General features: G+C 38.2%; 1 protein-coding gene across 1 annotated transcript in view; it reads left to right on the forward strand.

Moving 5' to 3' along the window:
* The window catches only part of COL5A2 (collagen type V alpha 2 chain), a 110,756-nt gene that overhangs the window by 38,044 nt on the left and 50,984 nt on the right, over positions 1-21,728 (forward strand). The window contains exons 2-5 of the mRNA XM_065637395.1: positions 16,720-16,944; positions 18,477-18,490; positions 20,638-20,670; positions 21,314-21,346. Of these exons, the coding sequence (XP_065493467.1) occupies positions 16,720-16,944; positions 18,477-18,490; positions 20,638-20,670; positions 21,314-21,346 (305 nt within the window). The remainder of the gene's footprint in view (positions 1-16,719; positions 16,945-18,476; positions 18,491-20,637; positions 20,671-21,313; positions 21,347-21,728) is intronic.

Raw genomic sequence — 21,728 nt, forward strand, 5'->3', positions numbered from 1 at the left:
GTTTCTTTTGGACTGCTTTTTGAGATCTGAAGTCTCTGATGGGTCTTAGTAACCAGAGGACAACGTCTTGGTTTCTGGATTTTTTTTAAGCTAGATTTCTGTGTACCCAGTGTTTCAGAGTTTTATTAACTCACACTTTAGAGATGAAGATATCCTGCAAAGCATATGGTGACAGTCTAATAAATGTAACTTTTCTTGAAAACAACCAGTTTGTATATATGGAAGCTTTTACATCTGAAGTGGCAATAAGCAAAAGGAAAAAAAGGAGTCCGTCTAGTGAAGTAATTAAAGAACAGTTAATTCATGCAGCCTAGTGAGCTGACTGTTGAGAGGGCAGCGTGCTGTAGTGCGGGCTCAGCATCCCGCTGGCTCTGTGCTCTTTGGGCTTTGTGGGAGGGTCTGGTGAGGCAGAACATTCTACAGCCCTGAAAATCCCCTCCTCTGCTGCTCTCTGTGGACTCATCAGGAGATGAGAATTTATCACTTAGGACTTTGCTAGCTGCTGTGAATTAGGTTCAAGTTAGTTATCGTGTAGTGTCCTGTGTGCTGAGAAATGCATAGAAATCACAAGTTATGAAAATGCAGTGGAGTATCATTGATGGCTTTTTTCCAACATCCTGTAAAGTCTCTTAGTTTCTAATCTTAGAGGATGTTTGCTCACAGTCTAATGTGATTTAATTAAGTTTTGCTTCCCTCTGTTATAATCTGAGGTGAAATCTCTGGTGCTGAGTTAAAATAATTTCCCCCTTTGTGGAGACCAGAAAGTTCCCACATGTTGAAAGAAGTATTACAATATAGATGCATCGAAGACTGTGCTATATGCATTAAGTTCAGGATGAACCAGAAGTTTCAGAAGTCAAACATGGAGTAAACCTTGCTCGGTTCTATGTATGGTAATAAATATATAGAACATACACAATGAATGCAAAAATTTGGGAGAGTCAAACCTAAATGATCGCTCTGAATGAAGAGGAACTTTCACCACTATGAAGAAGGCAGTAGGATGATAATGTGCAAGCCATGGATTTCACCCCAGAGCTTTTCTTCAGTATTTAAATAATAATTTTTCCAAAGTATTTAAGTGAAGTACTTATTCCATAGCACCACTACAACCCCCTATAAAATTGTATCGTTTGGACTAAAAATGAATAAATCATGTCCAAATAGATATAGCTATATATAATAATAATTTCTGTTGCACCTTGTTAGGTTTGTGAAAGATTATTTGTTGGATTCTTGTATTTGGAGGTGAAAGTGACAGACCATGTGTTCTCTGGCCCTCCCTCTGTATATCACACTTCATTCATTCTCACCACTTTACCCTTGAGCCCAGTATTCTGTGTTGGACCAAACTATGTTTTTGTTGATTACATCATTATTAAAAAACGTAGTGTGCCTCATTCTTTTAGCTTCTCAAGAACTGTTAAGGTACCTTTTAGTTCTTTTGATGATTCCTCGTCTATGTAATTGGAAAATGCAGCCTTGCAGACACAGGTGGGGTTCTTGGGGACATTAGGTTCTCACCTGTGCTTCTTGATAATGTCAGTGGGGTCTGATATGTCTTGTGAGGTCTAATGTCTTGTCTGTTAGCATGTTGTTGGAAGTCGTGGAACCTCCGCATTTGCTTAGTATTTAACAGAGACATTTATTGAAAAGTATCATCTCTGTTATCCACTGTTCCATTCCTGCTGTGACATAATCTTTATTATTCTTTTGTGCCTCAATGAAAGCATTAAAGCTCAACAGTGATATCTGTACCTTAGAATGTGAAAATTGTTACCTTATATAAATATTCATATGTACCAGAAATCTTGTCCTAGTGTTATATTTTTTATTTGAAGGCTGACTATAATTTGGCTATTGCATCATATTGGTCAGGGTTCTGGAGCTGACCCCATTCAAACTTAGCAGCTTGTGGAGCCTCTTACAGAGGATGAGAGGATTCCGATTAATTTCAGGGAGGTTTAGTGGATGTCCTTCAGTGGTATTTAGCTGGGCCGCATCTGTAATGGTGGTCAGACTGTGGTGTGGTGGTGTTTGTTTTCTTCTCTCATGTACACATGCCAGCTCTATTACAAATAGCTTTATTTGCCTGCTTAAGGGTTCTGGAACTGCTGCTAAACCTAGTACTATGAGGTGCAGCTGCCCCTGTATCACACAAGAGATCAGTCTCGAGTGATCTGCCTCTTGCTCCTGCCTTCTCTTGTTTTTTGTAACTTGTTTCTTTGCTCTAATTGCATGTAATGAAGATAGCTTCCAATGGGGCAAACACGTCAGCAAACCAAGAAGTTATAAAGGGCTGCAATTATTTTTGAGACAAATAGTTTCATCTGTTCAGAATCCAATCAGTATGCTTAGTTTTAATTACATATTTAATATTGTTTCTTTAAAAATGAGCAATGTGCAGCCTACTAACATAATAATTAAGAAGAGATTAGGTCAATATCATTAACTGAAATATCATTTGAATAGGATCTTGAAATGTAATTACAGAATACTCTATAGTCATTGTGGAGAACTTGGTTTCAATGGATATTATTAATAGTGTACAGAGCTTATCTATATCAAACCAAGGCTTTTAACCCATGTGGCAGGTTGTACGGTAGAATCAATAAATGCCAGTGCCTAAGAATGATTTTACAGTTTAATAATTTCAGTTTGATCCTTTGTAACCATCTCTATGAAATTAGTATTTTTTTTAATATTTAGAGATTCTATATTTTCCTGATGAACAAATACAAACTAATGAGTGGAGGTATTTCTGGGTTTTGTATTCAACTACTAAGTTTTTTAACTAGTTTCCATGGCCAGATACTCAGCAGCTACAGAACTGACTTTCCTTATTTATTTATTATTAGTCCTTTATTAGTGTCATAACTGTATCTCAATTGGTGATCACCTTTCTGATTCATTGGAAAGATTCTACAAAGTACAACAAACAATCTCTGAGCTATGTGCTTTTCTAAGTTGTTATATTTGAATTATGGACTGTATTGAGTGTAAACTATGCTGCTCTGCTTAACATCAAGAGTGTAAGGGGCCCTGAAACAACAAGGCTGTTTATAGTCTTCCAGTGTTGATGTCCAAGGAATGCCTCCAAGTGAGGTTTGCTTCTGAACTCAATTTATAGCTTTCTGCTTGTTAAGATGTTGTAGCCAAACTTGCGGAATGGTGCTGTGTGGGTCAGCATTGAAATGATACAATTTATATTGTTCTTCTAATACATCGAAAGGATATTTTGCATCCCCAGACCTTGATGATACAGGTCTATCAAATCACTGTCTTCTGAATATTACCAGATAATTTCGGAAAATGAAGGTACACGTTGTAGTGCCCAAGGAGTAATCTTTCTTTTGGCATAATATGTTTTTAGCACTAAGACATACTGCTAATGTTAAAGAAAGACACATTTTCACCTCATATATTTGCTCCTGGTAGAAGAAAATTAAATCGGAAAAAACTGCAAAATATACTACATAGTAGTTTTAAATTACCGGATTTCTAAATTGATGAGTATTGTATTAAAATCTAATCATAGCGATTTCTATGTAGATAGCAGTTTATCAGCTGTGCACGGTGGGGTGCATCTCATCTTGGAAGTAAACTTCTCCGCATTTGTCCTACAGTAGATCAACAGGGAAGATTCACCCTGGTACTCCAAAGTAAATGCAAATTTATAGCAGTTTCTTATGTTCACACTTACTGGTACAGAATTGTACAGAAGCCTACACCCCTGCCAAAAGGCAACAGAGCTCAATGCTCTGTTGATTTCTCGTTCACCCCCAAAAAAAAGCATGAGTCTTCAAGTTTCTAAAAATCGCCTCCTTTGGGGAGTTTCTCAGATACTTAAAGGATCTGAGTATATATAAAAATTCTCTAGGTAATATTAATAGAATATATCTAATATTATATCTCTATTAATATATAGGTATATATTTATCTATATAAAGCTATTACCTAGATTTAGGTGGTGTAACCTTTGCACTTTGTACATTCTCATGTTTTATGTATGAGAGTAACTGCAGTAACTCACAGCATCTGATACAAATTTAATCTGTCACATTGACAGTGCGTAATTTATGTTTCATTTTCAGTGCGTTCCACAACAGTAAAAAAAAAAACCAAAACCACAAAACCAAAACAGAACAAAACACCCCATCAACCAGAAATAAACCCTGTCAAAAAGTCCCCTGACAAGTAATGAGCAAATTCCTTGTCAAGAAAGGATTTGTGGTCCAAATATAGGAGGAAATTTGAATACCCCAAAGTTTCTAGCACAAGAAGAACAGAGACCTGGTTGATGTGAAGTGAATTGTATGAGTGTACAAAGGAAAGCCTGATTCAAATTTAATGAAGTTAAAAAATGGGTTTGTGATTGTTAAATTAGAGGCGTCTAAACTATAATGTTAAATTCTGGGTTGGATCTGAAACTGAGTGGTAAGAGGATCATTGTAATATTTACTTTTTACACAGGTGATTAAAAAAATCTGTTAATTTTCATTAGATACAGTTAGCAATATGCATTAAGCTATCCTAGATAATCGTCAGTTCTTGATCAAAGCAGTTAAATGTTTTTGGGAAGGACAACGCTGAACTAATGTTTTCTGAAATGTATCTGAATGCTGTTTGTTAATTTGGGCTTTGTTTCAGCAGTACTGAATCTGTGACAGCTCATCAATTCAACAAGTATATATATTATTTTTTTTAGGACCTAACCTTTTCCATCTATCACAAATAGCTATTTTTCCTGTGTTATTTTGTTTCTAAAAGGTCTTATCCTTGGTTTACAACTATTCATAAAAATGTATATGCATATTTGTACATATATGACAGAGACGATGTGTGTTATGATCCTGCATCAGTGAAGTCTCTGCAGTTGTGCCATTGAGATCCACAGAAACAGGCTGGGATATGACCTTGCATAGTGACTTGTTTCTGGTAGAAATCAGTGGACTGCTGGGATACTATCACTTTCTCTGTCAGTCTGACCCCACAAATCCTTCTCTCTTTTCCAAGAATGACTTTTTCCCCAATTTGTCCAGGTTACTCCTGGAATTGTATCTTGTTAGTTGATGTAGAAATGTTTCCTGCCAGCTTAAAAACTGCTGGAAACGGGGAGGCCTTTTATGGAAATGCTGACACAACCTTATCTATAGCACAGCAGTGTAAACCATCTGTTTCCAATAAGGTGGTTATTATCTTTTTTGTCAAACTCGTCACTATGAAAATATTTTGCTCTCTTCTTCAATGTCTGTAATGTACAGGAGTGCAGTTACTGACATGATAAGAATGAGTTTTATGGAGGATAGTTTTCCCTTGTGATACCAGGCAGTTAATATATCAATTTATGCATATTTCATTGCCAGAGGCAAAAAGTTATATTCTGTTTTATATTCTCCCAGTTCATCAGTTTTAGTAGTTCTTCAGAGATCCAGCAGAGGACCAGACTTAGACGTGCATCTCATTCTGCAGCTTTTAAAATGGCTACGCACCCACTTCTTTAAAAAATGGCTCAGCAGCTGAGTGTGCTGAAGAGCTATCTATTGTAACAGTGAGAGAGTCTGTCAGTGGTGATGGTGATCCACTAACTTCGGTGCAACCGAACCTCTTCACACAAACTAAGGGTGAGGTTCTGTGTAATTAGTCTGTGAAAATGTGTCTGTTTTTCTCTTTTGCTCATTTAATGCAATGTCCTGAGTGATGGTCACATTCACGACAACAGGTAGATGTTAGGACACCATAAGTCTTGGAGGGTTTCGCTTTAACCCTTGAATAAGGCCCTGGTGAATAACAGTGAAGAAGAATTAATTCATAGTGTGCTGCCAACTCAGTGCTGAAGGCCTGCAGAAGGTATGAAGAAAGTCTTGTGGGTGGTCTAGGATAAAAAATAAATCTGTTTTATTACATCCGTCTCTAGTATATGTTGCAATATTACTGACAGTTTGAACTTTCACATGAATTTTTGAAAACAGCCAGGCAGCAAAGCACTCTACCTAGGAGATGTGCATTGGTGTGTTAACAGTTCACTTTTAGATCACTGTTTTCTTTAAGAAAGAAGTTACATTATACTTTAGGACAGTTACAAAACTGCTCTTGAGGACTGGCCCTTCATGGAGTATTTGGAAGGTCTGGGCACAGCACAGATACATGACAATTCTGCCTGGTGTGATCCAGAGCTTGGGCTTGCTGCACACATGGGACAGAGTCTGGCATGTTCATATCTTGCCTCTGTGTCTGTGCAGCTCAGTCGTGTGGCTCATCCGTGTCAGGACTGCTGTTACACACTCAACCCTGAGGGTGCTCTGTCTGTCTTAAAAAAGCACTAATGTGCATCTTTAATGTCTAAAATAATCACTCCTTATTTCCTGTAGTGCATTTTATTTTCAAAAAAATATTTAATGTTATCAAGCCATTAATTAATTTGATTCTATATATGAGCTTACTAACCTGGCAGGACTAATGATATTTAAAAAATAATATAGCGATGACATATTTGGCCTTATTTGCATGAAAGATTGTTGGGAGTAGCTGCGTTAGCACAGACCACTGGTGGGGAAGGACACTGGAAATATTACATTTCTTCACTAGTGTGAATAAATTTAGCAATAGGACACTGTGTTCTGGAATTATCACAAACCTCTGGTTTATTTTGTGGATAGATGCCAGCTATTTCTAATCATCTGGGAACTTCCTTAGAACAGAATGATAGATATCTATGTAAAAAACAGATGCTGATTGAGAGACTGAAAGTCAAAATCTTTAGCTGGCATGAACTGGAGAACATCCAGTTTACTGACAGCTACTGATTTTTCAGAGCTGTGACTCTTTGAATCAGCTGAGAATGCGACACCGTATGTCCAGCCTTTTTCTTCAGGTGTAAGAAATACGAGTACTTTTGCTGATGCTCTTGATAATCATAACGAAGTACAACATCCCAAACTCATTAACTGGATTTCAGTAGGCAAAACATGTTAGTTTGAACCTATAGTCCGGTCTTATTTAACAAACAAATGGGAGTTGTGACTTGGTCAATAAAGCCACCTCTTAAAGGACTTGCACATAAATGTCTCACAGGCTTTGAAAACCCAAGATAATGATCTCACTTCTGTCCTCTTGGATCATAATGAGCGTCAGACTTTTCTGTTGTTATCAAGAGCATGTTCCAACATAATTAGTACTTTGCTGAACTGAATTCCTATTTCTAAACTGATGGTAAAAAAATGGCAAATGGTTGTATATTCCTAGAATGTTAAGTGCAACGATTTTTTTTTCCTTCTTTTTTTTTTTTCTAATAGGATGAGGTATTGTGGAATTACTTCTTGCTGTGGAATTCCTGATGCTTACAAAATTTTATTGAGCAGTTCTTGGATGGGAAATTGTAATATTAAGGTATCTTGATGCAACGCTCAAAGATATGTAACATGGTGTGGTGAAGTAAAGGAAATACATTTTTTTTCTTAGAGAAGACAACAGAGTTTCAGAGGAGGAATTTTGGGTTTGGAGGAAGAAGATAAAGTGGAAGGGTTTTGTGGTTCAGAAAGTGAAATTATGTAGGAACATAAAAAGAAAGGAAGTGAAGGTTCTCTTTGAGGAAAAGTAAGCCCTTGAAGAAGAGTTCAGGTGAGCTTGTGTTAAGCTGGAGTTTACCTGAACCAAGCAAAACATTATTTGAGCTTCTCCAGGGAGTCATCTGAAAAATATTGAAGGGAGCTGGTAGATGGATTTGTATCATGTTTGTATGCCAAACTGCTTATTCCATCACAGAATATTGTTTAAAAGCAAAACCTGCAATAATTCCCTTTAGATCCTTTATGAAAAGTCGTAGAATGTAAGATATAAAGTAATATTTGGGCTGTTCTTATTTGTTGCTTGTATTGTCGTCTTAAATACTGTGTGAAAGATGTGATTGGTGATGCATTTTGTGTACCACAAATAGTCACTTCTAACTATCTACTGCATTAGAGAGAAAAAAAAACTGTACTGAAATGTGTCTATAAGGAGCTGAAGTGATGCGATATATCATGAAATTTCAGCGCTTGTAAATGTAACACAATAATGCTGGCTGTCTTTTGATGCCAGTGTCTCTGTTTTTTCCAGCTGGGTATAGACTACTATAATGTAATTTTGGAGACAGGTAAACTGGGATACCTGTTTTCACTGTTAAACTGAGTTGAAGGTGATGTACAGGATTCCTGGCTTCCAGTTGGTGATTTCCACTTCAAAGTCCAAACCAGGTTTGTTCACGTAAAAGCCTAATTGTAAATCAGGGTTCTCTATGTTACTTATACAGATTTCTGAGTGCAATGAAAGTCTGAGTATTTACACCAGCAGTGGGACATTGTCACACTAGAGTCTGCATATACCCGGAGTTGTTCTCTGGAAGTTATCTCAAGTCTAATATCTAAGTTACATCCCTTAGGCATGGATTATTCTCTCAAACTCATGGAGATTTTTGTTCTTTTACAAAAGGGAAAATAAACAACGTTGCTGTATTTTATGCGTTTATGTGCACCTGATTGCGGCTCCTAACTCCGCTGTGAGAGTTAACTGCTGCAAAAAGATGTCAGTATTTGTAGAGTTTTGCTTTGGAAAAAAATGTTCTTGTAACTTGGGTGCTTGGGCTTTTAAAGGCTCATCTCAAAGAAACAATAGTAGGATAAAATGAAAAAGATCTGAAAAATGATGAAGTATTTTTGAAAGGAGGAACTAAGGGAAATAGAAAGTAGATTAAGTTCAAAGCAAACAGTAGCTGGAGGTGATGGTGGCTGGTTTGTTTTAAACTACTCATCCCTACTTGCATTTAAATTCATTCAAAACCTTTTTAGTATGGACTCTTTGCCTGACAAAAGTTCATAATGCTTCATCCCTGAAGTATGGAAGGATATCCAATGAATAAGAGCAGGACAGCCTGCAGGAAAGCCTTTCATTTCCTCTGTCCCAGAAACCATAATCCTGCAGGAGGGCAAAGCAATGGATGGTATGTGTCTTTTGAAAGAACATTTATCGACATTATGCATCTAAATGACAGGGTGGATAGAATTTCTTCTTTGCTGACTGACTGTTTGTTTGTTTGTTTAACATTTGGTATCTTTTTAAATGCTCATTTTTAATATGTATGGACCAAGAAGTGGGACATTACCCAAGCCAAGTTAAAAATGAAATAAAAATATTTACCTTTATTCAAAGGGAGAATGCAGCAACAGAGAGTGTCCAGATAGGCAAAGATACCTCTAATTCTTCTTTGACACTGGATTTTTCTTACCATGCCTTATTAACATTAATGCCTTACTAACATTAACAAGCTTAATTTTAGGATTTCCCACTGTTGCATAAACGCAAATAAGAGACCAAGTTTTGTTTAGACTTCCTTCTTGAATTTAATGAAGTTATACAACACTCTGAAAAATGAAGTAAGAATATTCTTCCCCTGGCCTAGCTCTCTTCTTCTTCTAGTAGGAATTAAATGAAAGTATGCTGGTCTGCAAATGTGAGAGTCTACTTGAAGACATCTTGGGATTTGTAGTATATAACCACCAGCTTGTGCCTGAGAGGAAGCTGCTTTATAAATATCTGGGTTTTCCTTAGCCAGCCAGGATGAACTGAAGCAACTTTGGAGAGGTCTGATGACATAGTCTTGATGAAAAAGTTAGAATTGAGTCAGATAGTGAAAACATTTTTCTTCAGCTTGATTTGGATGTCTGTTCTTTACAAGGCTTTTTTTGGTAAAAAGATCTCTCTAGCAAACCCCCAATGTTTGCTTGACTGAAATAGGTAATTTCAAACATCCCGAAAATGACGAGTTTTCAAGTAGATATATCTAATAAAAGCACCTTCCTTGGTATTTCAGTAATTCAATGCTTTCAACAACAAAAAAAGAATTGTAGAAACACTCCTGACCAGTGCTAATCATCTTTCATATTCAGTCTCAAGGCTTTTCTCATTCCTAACCTTTATTGAAATGAACTGAGCTCCGCTCACTTGTTACTTATTGACATTGTTATTTTTAGGCACTGAAAGAAGGAAATTGCTCATGGCTCCTATATCTGTGAGTAATAAATAAGTTTAACGTGTGTAGAAGTTAAACTCTCTTTGGGGCATGAAATGCACCTAAATCACCGTCTCTTCCTCATACACAGGCACATGATTGACTTTAGATTACACTTAAAACTAGGCTGCTCCTCTATAACCTTCATCTCTGATGCTGTGCAGAAAACAGCTAGGATGCCCTGAAGGCTGCCAGAGCCTGTTCCATGTCATCTTGAAACCAGAAGTTACTCACTGGGCTGTCTGAAATGTGGCAAAGGCAATGGCAGCAAAAAAGAAACAGAGGCTTTGTTCCTGGAATTTTTACAGACTCTCTTGCTTACTATTCCTCTTTTTAATTTCTCCGAGGCCCAGAGTTTTAGCAAATGAATAGCTTTGCTTTACAAACAGCATATTATGAGCATAGCTTTCCAGCGATACCTTCCTACTCCACCCAAACACGGGGTAGTTTTTGCTTCGGTTTGAAATGCTGTGCCTGTTGGAATGCACAGATTTTTAATTATGGAATTGAATTTTTTTACTAATTACAAATCTTTATTTTTAGTTGGAAAAGAGGGTGATATTAGCCAGCAAGGATGTATTTAGGGTATTACATGAGTCCACTTTGCAAACCACAATGTAGAAAAGCTTTCTGGAAAAGGCAATGTGTAATGATAGGTTTCTATTGAACTTTGATGTGTATTGCTTCAAAGAACAAGGATGTTTGGGCAACAGCGTGTTTCTCTTAGATGTAATAAGAAAAGACATCCATACGCATTTTTTCTGACTTCAAAGGAGCTAAATCCTACAAAACAAGGAAGGCAAACCAGTTCTTTTGCAGTGCGTGGTTATTTTATCAGTTAGACTTTGAGTATTATAGCATATGTGAAACTAGAACAGTGAAACTTGTAAGAGTTTGGATAGATGGGTGCAGAGAAGAGAAGATCAGACTGCAGTTAGGGGCTATATATTTAAGGATTTTTCCCTTTGCCATTGAATTGTTTAAATCTGATTGTCTTCTACAATAAGATAATTGGCTTGGTGAATGTGGGAAGAGAAGTGGATGCTGTTTACCTGTAGTTTAGTAAGACTTTTGACACCATCTCCCATAGCATCCGTAGGCATATTGGGGAATTATTCAGTCCCATATTCAGGTGAATGAAAACCTGGTGGAACTGTCAAGTTCAAGGAGTAACAGTTGTCGGTTGAAAGTCCCGCTGGTGGCGAGATAACAATGACATTCCTCAAGGGGCAGTGCTGGGACCAACAAGAAGTGGTTGTTTCAGAACCTGACTGACACAGTGCAATGTTACCTTGCACGGCTTATTGCTTGGGCACTTGGTTTCTGGCTGGCTGGACAACCAATGTGGCATCTTGCGAATCACCAATAGGTTTCCTACAGGAATCCAAATGGACTGTGAGTGGAAACCATGTCTCACTGATCTTGGCAAAGGAAGCTGCTGAGAGAATTTTCTTCACAGCCAAAATGCATTGGTTTTTACTGATGCACAGCAGTCCAAGTCTGGATTTTGGAAAGACCAAAATCAAACATTCATGGATTCCAGAACAGTGAGCGAAAGTAGACAGTAGAAGAATATTACATTTTCATTGTAATCTTGCTATTCTAGACAGAGGCTTAAATACATCAGGCACAGTTCCTCATGTCCCAATAAGGTTTGCTTTAATTTGTAGTAGCAGCAGGTTGGGCGGAATTCTCACCGTTGGGCTGTGTTTGCTTCCAGAATGAAGCCTCTTGTGTTTCGGAGAATGTGTTAATTGCAGTTTTAATTCAGTTTTAATGTTAAAGACAATGCCTGTATTGCTGAACTTGTGAGCGTTCAGTGGTGCTGAACCCTGGCCCTGTTCTGCCTCCACTGACTGAAATGCTCTTGCAGCACGTTCTCTTTGTAAGCTCTCTACCAAAAGAATCTGTCGCTTCTGTGGGACCAGCCAGTCTTCATGCAAACGAAAGTGATTCCACTTAAAATATCATCCCAGAGTCAAGAATGTGCTCCAACACTTTGCTTAGAAAAGTGAATGATCTCTGTTGCATCAAGCCTCTTTTGAAATAATAAAACATAATAATTTGCCATGATAAGCACTCTTTTTAGGCTTTTTCTGCCTGGAGTCAGAAAGTAAAACCGTGGTGCAGGTGGCTATAGCTGTACTGGCTTCACTGTAACTGTCTTGAATGGCAGAGTCCAGGCAGGGCATTTGTGGCAGCGTGGGCTCCAGCAGAGACCAGGCACCCCACTGTGGACTTGAGCTTTTGACTTACTGGCTCCAGCTGCTGCAATCTGTGGCAGTGTTTTCTCAGGCATGCCTTGAATGCCTCACCATTACAATCTGTGTGCAGCCTTGGACATTTGGAAGTAATTTTATTTCCGGCTTGATTACTGTCATCCGAGAGTATTTGTGTAAGTGCTGCTGGCGGACCAGGCTTCCTTCACCCCTATGCTTCTGCAGGCACCAAGCAATGTGTCCAGCCATCCTGCTTGTTAACCAGTGTAAAAACACGTTTACATCCAACTTTATTCATGGGATGACTAGTGAGTTAGTTTAACTAAGGGCTTTTGAAGTACGCAGATCCAAGTCTGTGGAGTGACCAATCTTTGAGCAAAGTGTCTCTGCTGCACAGTTGAGACTTGTATTCCCTTCCATCATATACCTGCCATCTGAGTGGTGGTTGACTGCTTTCATATTAAATTGTCTATAAGCAGGGACAGGTAACAGGAGAGTATATTTTGGGGCTTTGAGGACAGTTCTGCAAGGAGAAATAAGGCCTTAAGATGTCAGATTTAGCAAGCCTCTCTGTTTGTACATGTGGAGCAGTCTTTCTTTTCTCCCTGTTCTTATCCATTTCTTTTAAAATATTTGTACTTAAGACAATTTGTTCCATCATCCCACCCCTCCTGCTTAATTTTTTCTTTTCAAGGTGTCATTTTCTTTCTTTCATTGTGTTCCAGCTTTTTCCATGCCCAGGCCTCATATTCATTGTTCACATGCAAGATGTGAACCAGAAATCAATAAAAGCAATGAGGGTACAATAATATGGAGTGACTTTAAACAGCAAACCAAGCAGCAGTGAATTTCCAGGTGTTGTTTTCAAAATTATGTATATATGGTGGTGCAAGATTGAAATGGTTTCATATGCTGTCTTTTAAAACACTTGCCTTGTTGTTTGCTTGTTGAGAGATGTTTCCTTGAGAGGAAAACAAGCTCGGCACAAAATGCCCAAAGCAGGGTGTACCTTGCACACCTTTACTGTGCGTAAACTTCTTTTAGCACTTGCTGGTGATGACTGACAGGCTTTGACAGCCATCTAGTGGCTATGATGGAGTTCCCCCCCAGTAATTAGTCCAATTTCAGTGTTGTCACAAAACTAGACCTGTGTATGACTGCGCATGTTGGGATTCTTACTTCCAAACTGTTGATGCATAGACTCCAAGTGTGATGGTTTAGTTTGCTAGCTATAACTGACTATTTGACTTCTGATCAAGTAGTTCTTTAAAGAAGAACGGATGCTCCAACAGATCAATATATAGCAGAAAAATAATTGCATTGTACTTACTGTGCTTTTCATTGAAATCCTCTTTCATGAAGGTCCTTTGTGCAGCTCATGAATGAGTCCTTAAATACATCATCGGGTATTTCTTCTACCTTGCCTTTTATATTTGCAGACTGATTTGAAACTCATTTTCAATGGCTTCAATGGATTCGCAACCCTGTATATTCTCTAGTCAGGTTCAATACCCATTAGAGTTGTACTTTTTGTTGGTGAGAAAGGAATCAGTTAATGGGCTAGCAGATTGTTTTGCCACATTGAGAATTTCCAAAGCTGCTTCTGAAGCCATTCTGCACCTTGTGTTACAACTGTAGAGGTAGGAAGAATGTATGACATAAGGAGTTAGTGACTTGGTCTTTGTAATTAAAAAAACTTGCAGATTTGCAAACCAGGGAGGAAATGGTAGAACAATTTCCTTTGCTGCCTTTCCCGGTCTGGATATGGATGGATAACATGCCAGCAGTTCAGGCCTGAGAGTAAAATGTCAAAATGTTCTTGTAGGATGAGTTGTCTTTGAAATAGCTGCTCTTTTCAGGTAGCTCAGTGTAATGGAGTCACAGCAGAAAGGAAAACTAGAAGCACCAAACGTAATTGGAAGATTTAAAATTAAAAATCTGTTTTCAGGCAGTATTGTGGGGTGCGGGTTTTTTTTTGTTTTTTTGGGGATTTTGTTTGTTTTGTTTTTATCAGCATATCTGCAATCCAGTAGGAAGACGGACTTATCAGTACACTTCCAGAAGTTGGTATGTGTTTTTTCGCCATCTTTGCCCCTTTCTCAGCTGCCGAGTGGGACCCAGGCAGAAGCTGGTCACCATCTGGCTCAGCTCTGATTTGCCCAAGCAGTTGCTATGTGGTTTATTTGAAGTTACGACAGAATGCTGACTTTGGGCTCGGTAACTTAGAAATTTCATTTCTGCAAACTGCTGCTCTCCTGAACAGCACAACGAGTTCTGTGGGTGATACATTAAGGAAGATATAGACCATATGCCAGACATCTGGGAGGAAAAGGCTAAGTATGTCAGACAGCACGTTATGTCATGCACACAAGGGAGAAGCAAGAAAAGTACTTTCCAAAATACGATCTGCAGTTTGGAAAACGATTCTCACAATGTCATAAATGGACTGTACAGCACACTTGGTTGATGTCTTTACTTCACACTGAAAACATTTCCTCCTGAGCTTCTGCAGCACCCCTTCGAATAATTTTGTCAGTTGGTGTGATAAAGCAATTGCAGAAAGGAGCTGGCCTGGTATAAATTTGGAATTTGGGTTCCTGTCAGAAAGCTGCAGAAGTTAATGGTGGCAGGCAACAGTTAATGACACATCTGCTCCATTTCTCCGAGCTTTGACATTGATGGAGTAAGTGGACTTGAGTTAAGGCATGAAGCTGAAATCCCAAATCTGTTCATATTTATTCATTAGTGATTTTCTGTTTACATCTGGTTTAAATTAGGACAGAAATGCATAGAACAGTGAAACCGTCCTTGTACTTAGAGCTGTTAATTTTTATGCTAATAACAGGTTTTCTTAAAAAATAATGGTCATGATCTTTTACTAGTGGGTGTGTCCTATATCTATAATTGCCCCTATTCCCAGTCTTGTACCAGTTAAAAATCTGGGGATTTTTTTGAGTTTTCAGGTAATGGTTTTAACTGGATTGTTTGTGACCCATTGTCTAGGGGCAGCCTGGGGACACTTTGTTGCTTCTGCAGGTGTTTGCGCTCCCTTAGAGGATGAAATCTTCATTGGGCCAAAGCGAAAAAAAATTTTTACTGACAGATCATTCTGTAAAATGTTGGATACCTAAAGAAAAGTTTCCACTTGATTTTTTAAATTCTTTTTCAGATGTATTTTATTCTTAGGGAGAGATACTGAGATATACTCACCTCATTAATTAAAAAAAAAAAAAAGTCCAGGTATTTGGGGTATTTGCCTAGAGAGTAGAAAAAAACCAGAGGTATAGACTTAAGTATAGCTAGAACAGTGCCTAAACAGATGTTATGTCCCCTTAAATGCTGCCATCAAATGGGGAAATTTTTGAAATTTCTAAGTTATTAATTCAACCCAGAGAATTTTTTCCACCTTGGTGACAGTAGATTGCTTGGAGAGGAGAGAGCAAAAACTATACTGAGTAGATTTCTAAATAATTAGTAAGAAATTAATTCTAAGTAGATTTCCAATGATTAGTAAGAAATTTATTTTAAATTGGAATTCAAGGAAAAGAAAGAAAAGGGATAATATTAAGACAAGAAAGAAAATAAACCTTCTGTAAACAGGGCGAATTAGGTTAAAAATGACATATGAAACTTCAGTAAAATAGAAATAGATAGTCTTTCATAGACAGTTAAAATACTTGAGAGGTATTTCGTGTGTAGTTAATATATATCCATAGCAATAACTTACGCATGTGCTGGGGTAATCATGTAGGGCCCTGACCAGCTGGAGTATTAAAACTGAGCCAAATGAGCAGTTTGAGGATCCTCTCCGCTCCACTGGAGACACTGCTGCCAGGACCCTTGCAGTGGAGACTGCTGGGGCCACTGGACAGTGCCTGACTGTCGTCTTTAGAAGTCTCCGTGTTGGTATTACCTTACACCAAGACCCCAATAAATGAGACTTATCAACAAACACTGCCATGTCTGTTCAACACTGCCGTAAGTCTGGCTGTGTAAGGTACCTGCAGCAGCGAGCAGGTAGCGTATGCTGTTTCGTACAGAAGTCTTGAAGGTTCCTGTCCCCAGTCAGACATCCCCAACGCCCTGTGCACAACAGTTCAAACAGAGCAAACACATGGCAGGAGGTCCTCAACGCAGAGTTAGCACCCCACTGAGCAGAAGGGCATCCAGAGACTCAGGAGGCAATATTCATTTGATACTGTGGTTGGTTTGTGCACTCCGTGTTGACTCTATTTTACTTCTTTCTGGTCAAGAAATAAGGTGGTAAAATAAGAAAGACATTTAAGATGACTGATATTTAAAAGTCCTCAATATCACCTTCGACTATGCTGGTGGACTGTTTTCTTTGTGTATGGGATGCTGCTTACCTCCAAATGTGCTATTTCCTTGTCCAGACCTATTCCTCCTTTGATTTCACAGTTGGAAAATGTAGTGTTTGTTCTCTCTCCTATCTAGGAGAAGATGTTGAAGAAATAGCCTGCACTCAGAATGGCCAGGTGTACCTGAACAGGGATATTTGGAAGCCCTCACCATGCCAAATCTGCGTCTGTGACAACGGAGCAATTCTTTGCGATGAAATCCAGTGTCAAGATGTGCTGGAGTGTGAGAACCCACAGGTGCCCCCAGGAGAGTGCTGTCCTGTGTGTCCACACACAACACGCGATTTTGACCCCACCATTGGTAAGATTGCTTTCCAGTATGCTTTTCAAAAAAGAGAGACAGCCCAAAGAACTAGGAACTTTAGGATACTGAAATTTCTAATAGTGTTTCCATGGTGGAAGTTTAAATCTGAAGAGAGCAGATACTTGATAGTTATCTTGTGTCTTGGGTTGCACCTGAGCTGGCTCTGAGAATGGTTTTCTTCTGACTATGAACCTGATATAAGCCCAAAGGGCTTTATAACTAAAAGGTTGATCTGAATTCCATCTTGATATTTCAAGGAGGTCGAATTCTGGTGGCTTCTTGTGGTTCCTCTGGAACTGAAAGATAAATATATTACGATAAATATATGTAATAAACATATTAAGAGAAATACAGATTTACTATATAAATATATATCTAATAAAATAAGTGCATGCTTTAACAGAATGCTCAATTTGAGGCCCCTCCAACAGATGAATAAATGTAAACATTATATGTAAACAGTAAAATGTAAACAGTATAAAGTGTTTCCCTGAAGTGGAAACATGGACACATGATCCTTTCGTGAGACATTAAAAAAGTTAGTATGAAGTATAGTTAACTCCCTGTTTGCATACTTTCTATGGTATACCTTAGAGATTATGTCTTTTCCAATCTATTTATTCTTCCTGGAGAGACTTAGGTGAAGCAATTCCCCTTCAGTTTTCCTAAAAGAAAATCTCTTTAACTTGCAATTAGTATTCATTAATACTGTGTGTTGCATTTTTTGAACTGCATTCCATATATAATAATTAAAGCAATTTCTTCAGGAGTTATAATTGCTGTTAATTAGCTTAATATAGAACAAAGTAGTGATAAAGAGCGTGTAGTGGGGACTTGTGTAACTGAGCAATGGAGCAAGATGTGGTAAGCATTAATAAATAGATGGAGCATCTGCAGTGTTTTGGGAGGCATTAGACCAACGCTAACAAAGTACACCCAACAAATATAAAAGCAGTATGGACACATTCCAGAATTCCTTACTGTTAGGGAAGATACTAATAAAATATTCCTCTATAGAATTTTTGTGGATATGAATGTGGCTATATGGCTCTGAATTCAGGCACATGGTATTGCAGGTGCTTTTCAAGCAAGAAAACGTCAAAATTCCTCAGTCAGCTCTATCTTTTGAAAAATACCATGTAATATGTTATCGATCCATCAGCATCGCTTGTATTGAAGTCAGTAATAAAACTTGCTTTGACTTCACTGTCAATCATTAGGCCAGCTTCCGACAATTCCCCACAAAATATTCTGCTTTCCTAAAGTGCTTTTTATTTTCCTGTGCAATGCTGAAAAAGGCTGAGATGTGGGGACATTGCAAACCATCATGTTTGCTCAAACCCAAACAAGGTAGAACGCATGTCCCTTGGAACTTCCCCAGCTCCCTGTAGGTGATACATCATCTTCTGTGCATCCAGGGGTGGGAATGGCTCTAGCTGTAACACCTGCACTCAGCTCTTACCATGATCTGTCTCTCACAGCAAAAACATTAATTTTTCTCTCTTTTCTTCTTTTGTCCTTTTTAATAGGTAGAGGAAGAAAGGTAAGATTCCCTTTACATTTTTAAAAAATGTATTACAACTGTTAAAAGAGTCTATAGTATCTCCTTGAAGCACTTCACAGAAATGAGAAATACTTAATTATTTCCTCTTGGTCTTCGTCAGTGGCTAGAGAGATTGCAGTCCACATGGAAAAAATGCTGGGATGCAGGCAAAAATCCTCATCTTAACATAGAGAAACCTCTGCCTGACAATCCCTGCTGTCTCCATTAAGGGAATTCCAGTTTGAGTGGTTCTGTTGTGCCAAACTACTCTACAGCAGTGCCACAAAATGAGGAAAGGGACCACTGGGTCATTAGAAGCCAAACTATTAAAACTTTCAGCTTGGTTTTTGGTGAGACTTGGCTGCCTAGCTGTTGGAATTGTTAAAACTTTGTGCGGGAGGCATGTCTGTATTACGATGCAAGGCATTAGTGCATGCCGTCCGTCCAGCTGTCCTTGTGCTAGCTTTGACCTACCTAGTTGAGGTGTCAACCCCAAGCCAGCTGTGTCACTGCTGCACGTGAGCTGGAGCAGCTGCACAGGTGTGACACATGGCTGGGATGTGGGCTTTGCAGCCCTTCGTGCCTACAGCTACACCTCAGCTGTACTAAAGGGAGCCTAAGAGACACCTTTGCTAGGCAAGCTTACCCCAAAATTGCTCTGCCTTCTAGCTGGTACCTTACAGCATTGGTGTGATGAGCTCCAATGCAAAGTTATACTTAGTTATAGTTATAACTTTATATATATATATATATATATATATATATATATATATATATATATAACTATAGTTATAACTTAGTTATACAAATTAAAGTTTTAAGAAATGTTTTATGCTACTCTTTGGTTCTAAGTAGTGTTTTTAATAAGAATTTCTTTTTCTTACGTTTACTGTTTTATTTCATTAATTGTATATACTTGACCATGAATAACTGGGGTTTTGTATAAATCACTGGAGGATTGCACAAATATAAAAATTCTCTTTAACTGTGTGTATTAAAACATTCTGAAAATAGTTTTTAAAAATCTTTTCTACTTTCACCGTGGTAATAATTCAGGCTGCCCAAGGCACCTTGTACAACACCATGGCCGTGTTTGAGTTACTGTTAAGTAAACCACTGGGAGCTGTTACCCAAGTGCTTGTGAAGGTCTCTTCCAAAAGGAGGTTGTGCAGGAGGTGGCTCTGCTGGAGCCCGAGTGCTCCCTGGGGACACTTGGTCCAGGCACTGGTGAAGAACTGGGATGATGTATTCCTGCACAGAACCACGCTTCTGTGGGCAGCATTGCTCCCTGTATGCAATTAAACCAAGAGAAGATCTGTTCTTACAGGAGAAATTAAAGATGCATTCTGATAAATGAGTTTCTAAGATAGTAAGCAGCTACAAGAAATAGTTGAAATAATTTTTAGGTGATCAAGTATTATACACTGACTTAAAACAGCATAGCTCTCTGTGGGGAGGTAGTTTATGGCAATAAATGGGCTTTAACCAGCTTATTATTACTTGATAAACAAGGCAGGAAATTTTTTATATTTACGAAGTCCTCCTTTTCATCCTTAATAAAACGGCTACCACAAACAGGTCAAACCCCCATTATTTTATGTAACACTTAATCATTGTCAATGGATTCAGCTCAAAGAGAAGTCAGAAGGCAAATGCTGTGTCCTTCACTCTGAAGCTATGTGAAATAATTTTGTGTTCTGTCCATACAATGCAGATGGACATGAAGGTTTCTTTATTTCCATAGGTTTAACGATACGAAATTTAATTTAATACCTTGAAGAAATGGAATCTGAATGTTGCTCTGGGGTCTACGTTTCATACGAATCAAATAATCCAATAATAGAACTACAACATGTTTTCTAGTACTTGAATATCACGGTATTTTTTAGTTTGACTCTTCTTCTAGACAGTATGTTGTGCAGTTAGAGAAAGTCTGTTAATTTATAGTCTTCATTTAGTCAGTGTCCATAGTCGTTAAAAATACTTTGGATTGGCTATCTCAGGTACTTTAATTTAGTCTCAGTTATAACTTTAAAGAAGTCTTAGCATTTGTCACAGTCACAGGGGTGGTATTGGTGAAACTGATACAGTGAATTGTATTTTAATTTGTTTTCTCCCATCCGATGTTTTTGTACCTTTTCCTACAGGGACAAAAAGGAGAACCTGGAGTAGTGCCACCTGTAAGTCTGATTTTTTCTTCATTTATCAGTACACCCTAGAAAAGCACATTTAAGTGCTTTAAAGCAGAATTGCAGTAATTAAGGAAATACAACAAAAATGGGAATCAATGGAATTAATTGCACTGTTTCACACATGTAGCATTAGAAATTCCTGTCAATTGCATTTTGGGAAAAAATCTTATTGAGATAAATCTGTCATAATCTTCATTGTTATAGTTAGAATTTTGTGAAGGCGTAATGGTAAATTAGTATTTAGTAAGTGTAGAGACACTTGAGAAAACTGGTGAAATAAATTGTCACTTTCCATCTTCATGATTCTTTTCTAGCATTAAGACAAAAGAATCAATAATTTGAGATTCAATCATTGTAATTCATATATTTATTTTGTCTTTTTTAGAATAACAATGATACTTCTAAGGTTTTGCTCATATGGCTTATAAAAAGACTCCAAACTGGAAAGAGATAACCAGTGATATCTATTCCCCCTCCTCTCCCTGTCCCCCCCCAAAGCCTTGCAACTTGCCTGGCACTTTAATTTTCTCTCTTGATATTTACTTTTCAATAACTAATTTTCTGTAGGGTAGTCATGACAAATATGGCCATAATCTTGTGTGGTAACTTTAATTTATATTGCCTTTTTTAGGTTTCAGGAATACGAGGCCGCCCGGGACCAGCCGTGAGTATTTTTTGATCTTCTGTTTCTCTGATGATAGCATTTTCCACTTTATGCCATTTCACTTTTGTGTCATGAGGATGATGCAAAGGAGGACTCTTCTGTGCCTTGTAGCAGCTATTGTCTGCAAAGATGCTGGGTTTGAGGAGGCAACAGGATTATGGGATATTTTACTAGTGGCAGGTCAACCCATGCCCTAAGTGAATGGATGTGTGCCTGGAGTACATGTATTAATATGTCCGAGGACCTTTGTGCGAGGTTGATGCTGGGGAGTGTTTTTCTAGCAGGAGTAGAAGGAGATGCAGGATGCTGTCTGGCTGTGGCTGAGCAGGCAGAAATTCTGGACTAGCAAAAACGGTCTCTCAAACCTGTACATCTCTGCATT

This window comes from Caloenas nicobarica, chromosome 6 (genome assembly GCF_036013445.1).
Source record: "Caloenas nicobarica isolate bCalNic1 chromosome 6, bCalNic1.hap1, whole genome shotgun sequence".
Lineage (NCBI taxonomy): Eukaryota > Metazoa > Chordata > Aves > Columbiformes > Columbidae > Caloenas > Caloenas nicobarica.